Here is a 12,622-nt window from a genome sequence, read left to right on the forward strand (position 1 = left end):
TGAAACAGGTTTGCTTAAACCACATGAGGAAGAGGGAACGCTTTGGCAGGGCAGCTGCACCACTGATGGTCCAGACAAACTGTTCTTGTGGGCTTATTTGTCCTTTCAGAATCAAGTGTTTGGAAATAAATATGTCACTGCTGTGAGGGTGGGTGGGGATGTAGGAGGGGGTGGGGGGGGGGGCAGGTGCGGCGGCTCTCTGACTCCTCTGCTCTGTGTCAGCACCTTATCGTACCGTTGGGTCCAATTTGCATGCCGATGCCAAAGGTCGCCCAGCAGATGGTCAGGAGAGCTGTGCTGCAAGTGGACCGGAGAAAATGCTGGAACGGTTCTGTCGACATAAGTCAGCCTGTGTCACAGCGAAGGATCTTTTGAAATGACAATACTCCCTGGAATGCACCATGAGAATAATTCCATCTTTACACAGTGTAATTATTTACTGTTTCATTGGAAGGCATTACATTGGATCGCAGTAGCTTAATAAATTCTGGCTAAATATCTGCTTTCATTTGTATCTTATAGTTTTGTGGGTGATATTCTGTATATTTTATTCGATTTAAACAGTCAGTCTTTGACTAATGAATCTCAGGCGACCCAGATGATGTCTGAATATGAATGAATGCAGCTGTAGAATCTTAAAACATGAGGATAGTGGGGGTAAGAGGTCCTTGGCCCCCGCCCCTGCCTAAGTGTTCTGCTCTTCTGAAGTGCCAACCCCCCCGTGGCTTCTTGGAACCATGACTTTGCCCTGGGAGCTGTTTCCTCTGGAGGGGGAGACTCTATTTAAGTAGGTCTCAAAATTCTGCTGCAATGGTGTGTGATGGAACGAGCAAAACCCCAAAGAAGGAGTTTTAAACCTGCTGATAATTTTCTTATTGGTCTTTTTTTGTATGAGTGTTTTTGTATGAGTGTTAAACTAGTGACCTAGAAACGGAATCATTAAGGAGAAATATTAAATATAAATGTAAATGACATGCAGCTCCTCCAAAATGTATTTGGTTGATTTTTATTTGAATAATTTCCTTCTCATCAAGCTGAATATCTGTGTTGTGATTTGTCTAGATCAGCATGTTTGCCCACAGATTGTCCTGTCTTTCATGTGAGAGACGGCTCTGCTTCCCTGCTGGTTGAGGGAAAATGACTCCTGATCCCACTATATTATATCCGGCGTAAATCATCCTGTCACCTGGGCTCTCTGGAGGCGTCTGATTAGCAGAACTGTGGGTCCGTGCTGCATGTCTGTGACCCCGCTGGGCCCGTGCGACGTCAATGCCTGGATTAGAGGGGCTGTGTGTAGGCGCAAGTGTGTGTGTGCATCCAAGAGAAGCAGCAGGAATGTTTGCGGGAAGGGTTGCCGTCGGTAACGGCCATCACTGAAGGGCTTATTTCTGAAGGAGACTGCGCTCCATCTTAGGGCCAGATCCCACCTGGCAGTCCCGCCTCCTGTGCATTAGTGATTCGACAAAGCTGCTGCCCATCTTTCTTCTTCCAGGCTGGGATTGGCTAGTGGCAAGGAGGTGCAGCGAGCCCCATTGGCTGTGCTGGTAAAATCCGTGCGGAGGCAGATTCTGCTTTCACGCTCTGTGCCTTTGCCGCGTATTCAAGCCGAGCTGCATAGCGAAGGCACTCCCCTTTTTTCCCCGCTTACTCCTCAAGCAGCCGCTCCTCCCTCGCGTAGATTTATTCTTCCGCTCCATCTGCCAGGGAGCTCCTCATGCGTGGAGGTCATCTGTGGGAGCGCTGCTCAGTGGAATCCAGCGAGATCTGTGCGAGGAGGGCCGTGACGGTGGACCATTTGTGCCTCAGGATGTCTGGCGTGCCGTCGGAAGTATAGAACCGGATCGCCTGCTCTGAGGGTGTCGTGGATCTCCATTACAGGAACCTTTGCTGTCACCACGCCATCTTCACGTGGTTCAACCTGGAACCTCCTGCTCTGGTCCCTCCTCGTGGTGTGGAGCGCATCGGAGCTATATGCTAGAAAGCCACTCCGCCGTTTGGGACGAGCCCTGATGGTGGATTTCTCTCTTCCAGCCTCAACGCTGCGGGGGTTGGATTTGTCCTGGTCATCGACCGCCGGCTGGACAAATGGGCATCGGTAAAGGCGACGCTGCTGCGCATAGCGGTGAGTTACCCCCCGTGCTGCCTTCCGTCACTCAGCCAGTCAGTCAAGCAATTTGTTTTGTCATCTGTAAAGGTGAGGTAGAGGCTTGTTGTTCAGTCATCTTTCCATCTGTACAGTTAAAGGCGCCAAAGGTTAATTCCGGTCTTCTTAATGTGTGTGCGCTCAGGTTACACGCGTACTTGTGTGTGTGTGTGTGTGTGTGTGTGTGTGTGTGTACAAGGTACAAGTGCCTTTAGCTGCTGTCACAGGAATCTGAGATTGCTGGAACTCAAGGACCTGAAACAGTGCTAAAAATATCACAGGCGAAAATAAAAACAAACAACCTGTTTTTGGTCCATTCGAACACCTACATTTAAAAAAAAAAATTTAATTTCATGGAAAGCTGTACGAAAAAGGGTGTCTGTCACAGAGGCCAAAGAAGAACACGTGCACCGTAATAACGGGATCAGAAAGGAGTGCTTTGTTGCCCGGGTGACGTACGGTCATTTCCTGCGGCTTTGTGGTCGACACTCGGCCTTTGCTCTGCCCCCGGGCTGGGAGTAGAGAACAGGGACGCGTGGGGTCATTAGCAGTCTGCGTATCGACCCACCCCCACCCCAGGAGACTCCACACCTCCCTCTCCCTCCCTGTCTGTCCTAGGTTTCTATTTTAATTGTCTCATTGAGATGACATTTGTATTGCTAAAGCATTTTAATATTTAAAAAAAAAAGTCACATCCTACAATATGCAATAATAATGATGCAATAACAGCGGTAATTATATACAGTCATAATGGGAATGAAGAGCCGAATTCTCACTTAGTGCCCCCCCGCCTGCGTGCCTCTCTCTCCAGTCGTGCCTTGTGCACCTACTCCCCTGTTTTGTTTACCTCCCGCCTCCTCCGCGGCTCTTCTTTCTGTGGCATCCCTCTGCTCTACTTTCCTTCCTTCCTTCTCTCTGTGGCACTGTGCCCGACACCCATGCTGAAGCTCACGGCCTGACTGAGTGTAGCACAATGTTCGTCCAGACTTATGTGCATTGTCTCTATATCTAGTCTTTGTATGTCTGTACGTTGGCCCTGTTCCTCTGTCTTGGGGACACTCAGAGTCTTTCTGTGCATCCATCTGCATCCACCTTTCTGCCTTTCAGTTCCCCATGAAATTTAAAATGCTAAATTGAAATCGGTTTAGTTGACAGAACTAGTCCAGGTTCCAGTCGCGCTTATTGTTTTGCTCCGGGCTGAGTGTTCAGCGCCCCCTACTGGTAGACAGCTCTGACAGTATCTGTTCCACTGAACACTCCAGCAGCTCTGCTGCTCACTGTCTGTCAGCTCTGCTGTTGAAGACTTTTTGAAGATGTTTTCCCCCGTTGAAATAGCCACAATTCCCCAGGGGAGGTTTTTAAGGACATTTTCCATCCTCCCCAGCCTGTGACTGCAGGCCCACATGCGAGGATGTGTAACATCCTTGAAGAAGGCGGCACTGTCAGAACGAAGCTGCATCTGCTGTTTGTTTTTATCCTCTACCATTCTGACAGCTCTGCAGTGGTCCCTCTGTTCACTAGGAGCAGGACCCTGGGGGGGGGCGGGGGGGTGGTTATGAAATTGAATATGTAGGCATGGAACCTGTCAAACAATAGCATCCTTGGTCTCTGGATATCATAATTTATTATTGGAAGTATTATGCATTTTACTAAAGATATGATTTATACTCTGTAAGCGTCCACATCTTCCAGTGTCAATATACCAGTACTCTGCCACATGATTAACTGTGTGGTTTTATGTGGTTTAAGTGTTTTATGTGTGGTTTATGTTGTTACTGACTGTAACAAACCAAAGTGTGACACCACATGTAACTGTAACAAACCACAGTGTGACACCACATGTAACTGTTATAAACCACAGTGTGACACCACATGTAACTGTTATAAACCACAGTGTGACACCACATGTAACTGTAACAAACCACAGTGTGACACCACATGTAACTGTAATAACCCATAGTGTGACACCACATGTAACTGTTATAAACCACAGTGTGACACCACATGTAACTGTAACAAACCACAGTGTGACACCACATGTAACTGTAACAAACCACAGTGTGACACCACATGTAACTGTAACAAACCACAGTGTGACACCACATGTAACTGTAACAAACCACAGTGTGACACCACATGTAACTGTTATAAACCACAGTGTGACACCACATGTAACTGTAACAAACCACAGTGTGACACCACATGTAACTGTAACAAACCACAGTGTGACACCACATGTAACTGTAACAAACCACAGTGTGACACCACATGTAACTGTTATAAACCACAGTGTGACACCACATGTAACTGTTATAAACCACAGTGTGACACCACATGTAACTGTAACAAACCACAGTGTGACACCACATGTAACTGTAACAAACCACAGTGTGACACCACATGTAACTGTAATAACCGATAGTGTGACACCACATGTAACTGTTATAAACCACAGTGTGACACCACATGTAACTGTAACAACCCATAGTGTGACACCACATCTAATTGTAACAAACCACAGTGTAACAAACCAGTGTGGCTCCATTTCAAACAAACCAGTGTGACATCATCTCAATGTAATAAACCAGTGTGATGTCATATATGAGTGTAACAAACCACAATGTAACAACATTGCTAACTTTTTCCAGTCACATAGTGATATTTTCTCTCATTGCGATGTTGTCTCTAACAGTAACAATCTTCAGAGAGACACTTCAGAGAGAGAGATGGTAATAAGCCAAACCATTTCATGCTATCTGAGTCTTCTGTTAGACCTTAACTACATTTTGCTCTGTTAACTGATAGACAGCAGAATGACACATTTTATCAAACTCATTTTTTCTCAATTAGAAAATTATTCTAAATTGTCTCTGAAGATATCTCTAAAATAATGAATTTTTTGATAAACGTTCAGGTTTTTTTCTGTGCTCCATTTCATCCAGTAGATGGTGGGCTATCTCAGCTGTGTGGCAGAGGTGTTGGAATTTCTTGAAGTAAATTTCAGGTAGAAAAAGACGATAAACATAATTAAAGAAGAATAATTAACATGACACCAGTGATGGTGATGATGCTGATAGTGCAGCCATTTCAATTGATTTCAGAAAATGTGATAGAGGATAGAACGGCGGGTGGGGGGGGGGGCAGTCTTTTAGCATTACAGGGATTTCAGGGGACTGTTCAAGGTACACATTTGGGGCAGGTCCAGTGAATCTGATTTGTAATTGTCATGTAAATTCCAGGTCAAGGATCAGTGAGAAGGGTTTTTATCCTGCTGCAGAAGTTATTGAAGAGAAACATTAATTTAATTACATCAAGGTCCTAAATCCATCATCGTTTCTTACTCATTTATTTTTGTCTGCTTCACCATGCCTCACATGCAGGTGAAGCACTGTCATTATATATAAATGGCCCCCTCCTATAATGAAGAATTGAATTACTTGAAGAGGCCCAATCTCTTTTCATATCCCAGGGGGTTTTTGCTGTATAACAGGCTGGCCCAAGGCACAGCTGTGGTCCTACAGATTACGCTCTCTCTCTCTCTCTCTCTCGCTCTCTTTCACTCTGTCTCTGTCCACAACCTTGTAGGCATCAGTTCATTTAGACCACACACACACACAAACACACATATTAGCATTCTCATTAGCATCTTAATTACCCATTCCTGATTCTTTAATTGCCCATAAGAAACAAATTTGATCATGAGCTTGTGCTGCTGTGGGCTGTTTGCCTTTTATATGTTAAGAATTGACTTGAATTGTCCATTAAGCATGTACTGAGCATGTGGAGGAACTCGCCTTTGTTTCAGTTTTGTTCGGTTGGGTCTTTACCTTTAGTGGCGTTTTTGCTGTAAATTAATGATTTGTGATTAAGTGACTTTATTAACAGCCGGCTCTGAAAGTGAGGTGTGGTTTGGGTGAAGACATTCAGCCGAGCACCATGAGCTGTTACACTGCATTTCAGCCGAGCGCCGTAAGCTGTTACACTGCATTTCAGCCGAGCGCCGTGAGCTGTTACACTGCATTTCAGCCGAGCGCTGTGAGCTGTTACACTGCATTTCAGCCGAGCGCCGTGAGCTGTTACACTGCATTTCAGCCGAGCGCTGTGAGCTGTTACACTGCATTTCAGCCGAGCGCCGTGAGCTGTTACACTGCATTTCAGCCGAGCGCCGTGAGCTGTTACACTGCATTTCAGCTCCCAGTTACCTTCAGCACTGGCCTGGGTAGCACAGCTGACAAAGGTGATTAATATGAAATAGTGGCTTTGACGGCTGATGAATAATCATAAGGTCCAGAGTCCCCTGTGTGAGCTTAGTAGTGGAGCCTGGGCAAATGGAGAGTCTGTTTGCATCCATGAGTATTGATCGGACATAATGCCGAACATGTAACGAAGATTGCGTCCATTTACGCGCAGCAGGAAAGGAGCCGCATGCCCGCACGGGTCGCTGCTGAATGCCGAAGGCGAATTTAGCCGTGTCGAGATGCAGACTTCTGGCGCAGAAGGATTTGGGTTTCCATGGCAACCCCCTATAGGCTGCGCACGGAGGAGGCCGTCTGCGATAACCTGGGCTGCTTGGGGATTGGCTGGCCGGTCCTCTGATTTGAGTCAGTCCTCCAGATGGATGGCGTGGCGCAGTGAAAGCAGCATGTCTGCAAATTCAACTACTTAATTGTTTTTTTTTTTCTGTAAATATTGTCAACATGCAACATGAAACGGGCAGCATATGGTGTGGAAATGGTGTACATGTGTGCTTGACTGGACACCAGGAATCATCACATGGTGTTACTGCAGGATCCAGTGATCGATGACGTATAAACGACAGTGAATGAGGAGCCAGATAAAGGTTATGTACTGTAATAATCCTGATGTCTCTCCTTCCCCACCTCCTGCCTTCTCTCCCTCCATCTTTCTCCTCTCCTTCTCCTTTTCTCTTGCACCCTTTTCTGTCTCCTCCCTGACTCTTGTTCCGCTGGATCTTTCTCTCTCTCTTCCCTTTCTCTCTCCCCACCTTCCCCCTCTTCTTCCTCCCTCCCTGTTTCATGCCCCCCCCCCCCACAGACCTCCTTCCCAGCCAACTTGCACCAGGTACTCATTTTGAGACCTACTGCTCTGCTCCAGCGGACTATTTCCGACATCCTGTTCAACCTCAAGAAGGATGACTTCAAGATGAAGGTTCCGGTAGGTCTGACCCCCCCCCCACCCCCCCAAGGTGCCTGCCATCTCAGGATGGTGTAACTCTGAGAATTCCCTTGAACTGTACACTCCACAAATTTAAATGCAAAATAAAACAACAGTGCCTCACAGGGATGACCTACTTTGTTTTAAATATCACTTTACAGGAACTCTGTGTCTTTAAAAAGGGTAAAAAAGTAGGCTGAAAAACAAAATTTAATTAATGTCAAGCGTTTAGAAATATATTCCCAGAATTTGATTTCAGCTCTGCTGTAATAGCTGGAAGACAGGAATATAGATACAATTTCTGGGAAAAATTACAAAGCTAAGACAAGCTAAAGCAGAGGGAAACTAGAGGGTTAATATAACAGGTAGCAGACCTGGTGCAGATGTGGTCCAGCAGGTGACTGGGGTCTGTCCCAACCCAGGTGATCATGCTCAGCTCAGTGACGGAGCTCCACACCTACATCGACAGAACACAGCTGACGGAGGAGTTGGGTGGGACCCAGGAGTACTGCCACGAGAAGTGGATCTCGCACCGTACCGTGAGTGCTGCTCCAAAGCGAGCTCCTTGCTGAAGCTTCTCGCTGCCCTTCTGTGGATCTAAGCATCTTCTCTGGTATCATCTCATGGTCCCGTCAAGGCCATCGAAGGCTTTGCTCTGATGGTGAAGAAGACGGCCCAGACGCTGCAGTCCTTCGGGACGGAGCTCGCTGAGACGGAGCTTCCCAATGACGCCCTGGCCACCACCAGCCTATTAGGGGCTCACACAGAGAAGAAGGACCAGATGAAGGTGGGAGAGGGTACCGGGGTGTGCTAGCTTACAAGTGCGCCTCCTGCTGGCGGCTTACGAGTCGCTCTCTGCAGGAGGATCTCCGGATAGCCCAGAACCAGGGGGGCAGGCTGCTGGAGAGCATTAAGGAGCCGGTGCTGAAGAACCCAGAGTACATAATGAACCAGGACGAGCTGGAGAACCTGGCCACAGTGCAGCGGTATGATGTTGGGTTACGAGGGTGGGGGGGTGTTCCAGTGACCAGGTCATGGGTTTGAATTCCAAACCTGGCATGTATCTTACTATTAATCAGCCATTTTAACTCTTAACCATCATGATCATTCAAACTGTATCCAGTACTCGAAGATTCTCATATATGTTATAATTAAGCAATAACATACGAGAAGGGCTGCGATTTGGTCGTAGACACGAAGCCTCCACAAAAAAATAATAGTTCCCACCAACCAACTCTTTCCCACCAACCAATCAACTTTCACCAAATAGCACAAACACTCCAAAGCAACACAGCTCACTCGTTCCCAGCTACTTTGCATCATGTAAATTTAAGTAACGGCTTTTATATGCACCTGTAAAGGAGAGTGATACATCTGATGTGAAATGTCCAGGTCAGTTATACTCTGATAACCGCACTCATAGGACGCCTGTTGTCCAATCAGATTTTGTGGTTGGAACTGACTGTTGTATATTAGGGAAATAATGCATTACAGACATTTCTCGGAGGTTTGAAGCTTGGAACATACAGTCGATTTTTATGCCGTCGGGCTGTCTTGAGATTTGGTGATTGCTCGTCATGCCGGTGTGTGAGGCACAGTTGGACACTGACGGTCCCCGTTTGCGCCGTTTTGGCTGATTGAACATATTGAATTGGCATCAAAACTAGTTGATGAAACTGAGCTCTGATCAGGCTGTACGTCAGCAGTCACCTCTGGCCATGCCGGTGTGTTCCGGCACAAATATTTAGAATCGACCAGAGCCGATCGTCCATCGGCTTTGGCTGGCTCTAGTTTTTTGCCGTTGGCTCGGTGCGCAATCAGTTTAACAGCAGGTCCCCTCCTGGGATGAGTTCAGAGTTTGAGCGGCTGTCGATCCGCAGGCTGATGTCGCAGCTGGACGAGACGGAGGCCGCCTTTGACGAGTTCTGGCAGCGGCACCAGACCAAGCTGGAGCAATGTCTGCAACTGCGCCACTTCGAGCACGGCTTCCGGGAGGTAAGTGGGGGGCGGGGGGCATGGCACCGGGGGGGGTGGATACATGGCCCCCCCCCGTGTCATTCAGTCAAGGCCAAAAAAGTGTGACGATGAATAAGTTATTATGGATACGAGAATAATCATGTGAAAGTGATCAAAAAACTAAAAATGCCAAAAGTCTTGTATTTATTTTGGTTACTTATGGTTAAGGTTAGAGCTGGGATTAGGGGTTTTCCGTAGAAATGAATGGATGGTCCCCACAAAGATATGAATACAAAGGTTTGTGCATGTGTACACGCCCACAGGTGCGGGCCCAGCTGGACACGGCTGCTGAGCGACTCGCGGGATTCAGCGATGTGGGGATCAGCCCCGCCCACGCAGAGCACATCCTGCGGGAGCTGAACAATCATGAGGAGAAAGTCTCTGTAAGAAAACCTGCTTCCGCTTTGCCACACCAACTTGCCACAGTCGGCCGGTTTCACCAGAACCAGTTTAAAAACTGCTATGTTTATATTCTGCTGACAGAGAGACATTGTCTCCTCTCTGGGGATCTGTTTTGGGTGCCCTGTTAACTCACCTGACCCCAAGGTCAAAGGTTAATAGGGGTCACAGATAATCACTCCAGCCTTCATTATCACATGGGATATATAAACCCCATTTCCATTAGTTAAGAGGGGTCAAAGGTTGAGGCTCAGGTCGAGTTGAAGACGATCGCATTCATTGTTTTTGCGTAACCAACACTAATCAGCGGCTTGGCGTGCGTGGATGTCACAGCTGCATGCGCAGGGGGATTTGCGGTTTGGCCTGCGTAGATGTCACAGCTGCATGCACAGGGGGATTTGTGGTGTGGCCTGCGTAGATGTCACAGCTGCATGCACAGGGGGATTTGCGGTGTGGCCTGCATAGATGTCACAGCTGCATGCACAGGGGGATTTGCGGTGTGGCCTGCATAGATGTCACAGCTGCATGCACAGGGGGATTTGCGGTGTGGCGCGCGTGGATGTCACAGCTGCATGCGCAGGGGGATTTGCGGTGTGGCGCGTGTGGATGTCACAGCTGCATGCGCAGGGGGATTTGCGGTGTGGCGCGTGTGGATGTCACAGCTGCATGCGCAGGGGGATTTGCGGTGTGGCCGGCGTGGATGTCACAGCTGCATGCGCAGGGGGATTTGCGGTGTGGCGCGTGTGGATGTCACAGCTGCATGCGCAGGGGGATTTGCGGTGTGGCGTGCGTGGATGTCACAGCTGCATGCGCAGGGGGATTTGCGGTGTGGCGCGTGTGGATGTCACAGCTGCATGCGCAGGGGGATTTGCGGTGTGGCGCGCGTGGATGTCACAGCTGCATGCGCAGGGGGATTTGCGGTGTGGCGCGTGTGGATGTCACAGCTGCATGCGCAGGGGGATTTGCGGTGTGGCCGGCGTGGATGTCACAGCTGCATGCGCAGGGGGATTTGCGGTGTGGCGCGTGTGGATGTCACAGCTGCATGCGCAGGGGGATTTGCGGTGTGGCCGGCGTGGATGTCACAGCTGCATGCGCAGGGGGATTTGCGGTGTGGCGTGCGTGGATGTCACAGCTGCATGCGCAGGGGGATTTGCGGTGTGGCGTGCGTGGATGTCACAGCTGCATGCGCAGGGGGATTTGCGGTGTGGCCGGCGTGGATGTCACAGCTGCATGCGCAGGGGGATTTGCGGTGTGGCCGGCGTGGATGTCACAGCTGCTTGCGCAGGGGGATTTGCGGTGTGGCCTGCGTGGATGTCACAGCTGCATGCGCAGGGAGATTTGCGGTGTGGCCGGCGTGGATGTCACAGCTGCATGCGCAGGGGGATTTGCGGTGTGGCCTGCGTGGATGTCACAGCTGCATGCGCAGGGAGATTTGCGGTGTGGCCTGCGTGGATGTCACAGCTGCATGCGCAGGGGGATTTGCGGTGTGGCGTGCGTGGATGTCACAGCTGCATGCGCAGGGGGATTTGCGGTGTGGCCTGCGTGGATGTCACAGCTGCATGCGCAGGGAGATTTGCGGTGTGGCCTGCGTGGATGTCACAGCTGCATGCGCAGGGGGATTTGCGGTGTGGCCTGCGTGGATGTCACAGCTGCATGCGCAGGGAGATTTGCGGTGTGGCCTGCGTGGATGTCACAGCTGCATGCGCAGGGGGATTTTCCGGCACGGCGTGTCATATCCGGCATCCAGCTCGCGACAGATGGTGAAATGGGCACTTGACCTCAGCCGTATTTTTCCTCGGCGGGACACTGAAGACGCAGCGCGCAGAGGTGCTCTGTTCGACACAGAACCATCTCCGGTGTGTCGAAGAGGCATCTGGGAGGGGCGGTTATGGAGGCTGGGGTGACAGCAGGGAAGCACCTGTCCCCTGGCAGCCGGCTCTGTCACGCTGCCTCATTACTGTCATGTGTGCCAGAGGCTGGAGTGTGATTCACACAGGAAGCGTTTCCACCCGCATTCAGTATGAATCACACTGTAACGGATTCAGCGCCAGGTGAACCGGAGGACTCTGCAGAATCCCCCAAAATCCAACTGGCATGTCTTCCTGAATCATTCTTTTGTGTAGTAGTTTTGCATTTCCTCCCCTTCCGTCTGTCTCACCCCTTCTTTTTTCCCTCTCATTCTCCCTCCCTCCCCCTCATCCTTTTCTCCCCTTCAATTTGCCCCCCCCCCCCATAAAGGACATCCTGATCCGTGCCCAGGCCCTGGCCTGTGAGGGCGATCGGCTCATCGAGAGCTCCCACTACGCCGTGGACTCCATCCTGCCAAAGTGTGGCGATCTGCGCACTGTGACGGAGGCCCTGGTGACGGAGCTGAGGGCCCGCAAGGGCCACCTCCTCAAGGCCATGGAGCTTCATCAGACCTTGGAGAAGGTGAGTCCCGCTCAAGCCGCTCTCGTGCTCTTCACTGTGCCACCGCTGTCTTAAACCTGCAGTTCCCCATACTGCCACTAAAGGCCGCCAGTGCTCCCCATACCAACAGCATACATTTAAATTTATTGCATTAATGAATTTTTCCTATTGATTTTTTTCTGCTGTTCTTACACCCTTTACAGCCTGGTGTTTATTAACCTCTAAAGACGCCTTGATTGATTAATATGTCCTACATCCTAACCTCTCTGCCTGTGTACACACACACACACGCACACACACACACCTCCATCTTCATCAACCCCAGTAGGTTTTTTTAGTGATGCCACTGTTGTTTTCAGCAGGCAGTAAGCAATGAGGTGAGTGTGATTCACGCATCTGAGGCCCCATGCAGTCTAGTCTCACATACATCCCACCTGCATCGCCTCCTGTCTCTAATAGAATGACCATGTTTTATTCAGC

At 49.5% G+C, this 12,622-nt stretch overlaps 1 protein-coding gene across 10 annotated transcripts in view; it reads left to right on the top strand.

Moving 5' to 3' along the window:
• The window catches only part of mcf2la (mcf.2 cell line derived transforming sequence-like a), a 51,291-nt gene that overhangs the window by 25,466 nt on the left and 13,203 nt on the right, over nucleotides 1-12,622 (top strand). For all 10 annotated transcript variants that reach the window (XM_072698671.1, XM_072698683.1, XM_072698681.1 and 7 more), the window contains 8 exons: nucleotides 2,032-2,122; nucleotides 7,199-7,318; nucleotides 7,741-7,857; nucleotides 7,956-8,105; nucleotides 8,180-8,304; nucleotides 9,199-9,313; nucleotides 9,598-9,717; nucleotides 11,972-12,163. In XM_072698671.1, coding sequence (XP_072554772.1) covers nucleotides 2,032-2,122; nucleotides 7,199-7,318; nucleotides 7,741-7,857; nucleotides 7,956-8,105; nucleotides 8,180-8,304; nucleotides 9,199-9,313; nucleotides 9,598-9,717; nucleotides 11,972-12,163 — 1,030 coding nt within the window. The remainder of the gene's footprint in view (nucleotides 1-2,031; nucleotides 2,123-7,198; nucleotides 7,319-7,740; nucleotides 7,858-7,955; nucleotides 8,106-8,179; nucleotides 8,305-9,198; nucleotides 9,314-9,597; nucleotides 9,718-11,971; nucleotides 12,164-12,622) is intronic.

This window comes from Paramormyrops kingsleyae, chromosome 1, assembly GCF_048594095.1.
Source record: "Paramormyrops kingsleyae isolate MSU_618 chromosome 1, PKINGS_0.4, whole genome shotgun sequence".
NCBI classification, from domain to species: domain Eukaryota; kingdom Metazoa; phylum Chordata; class Actinopteri; order Osteoglossiformes; family Mormyridae; genus Paramormyrops; species Paramormyrops kingsleyae.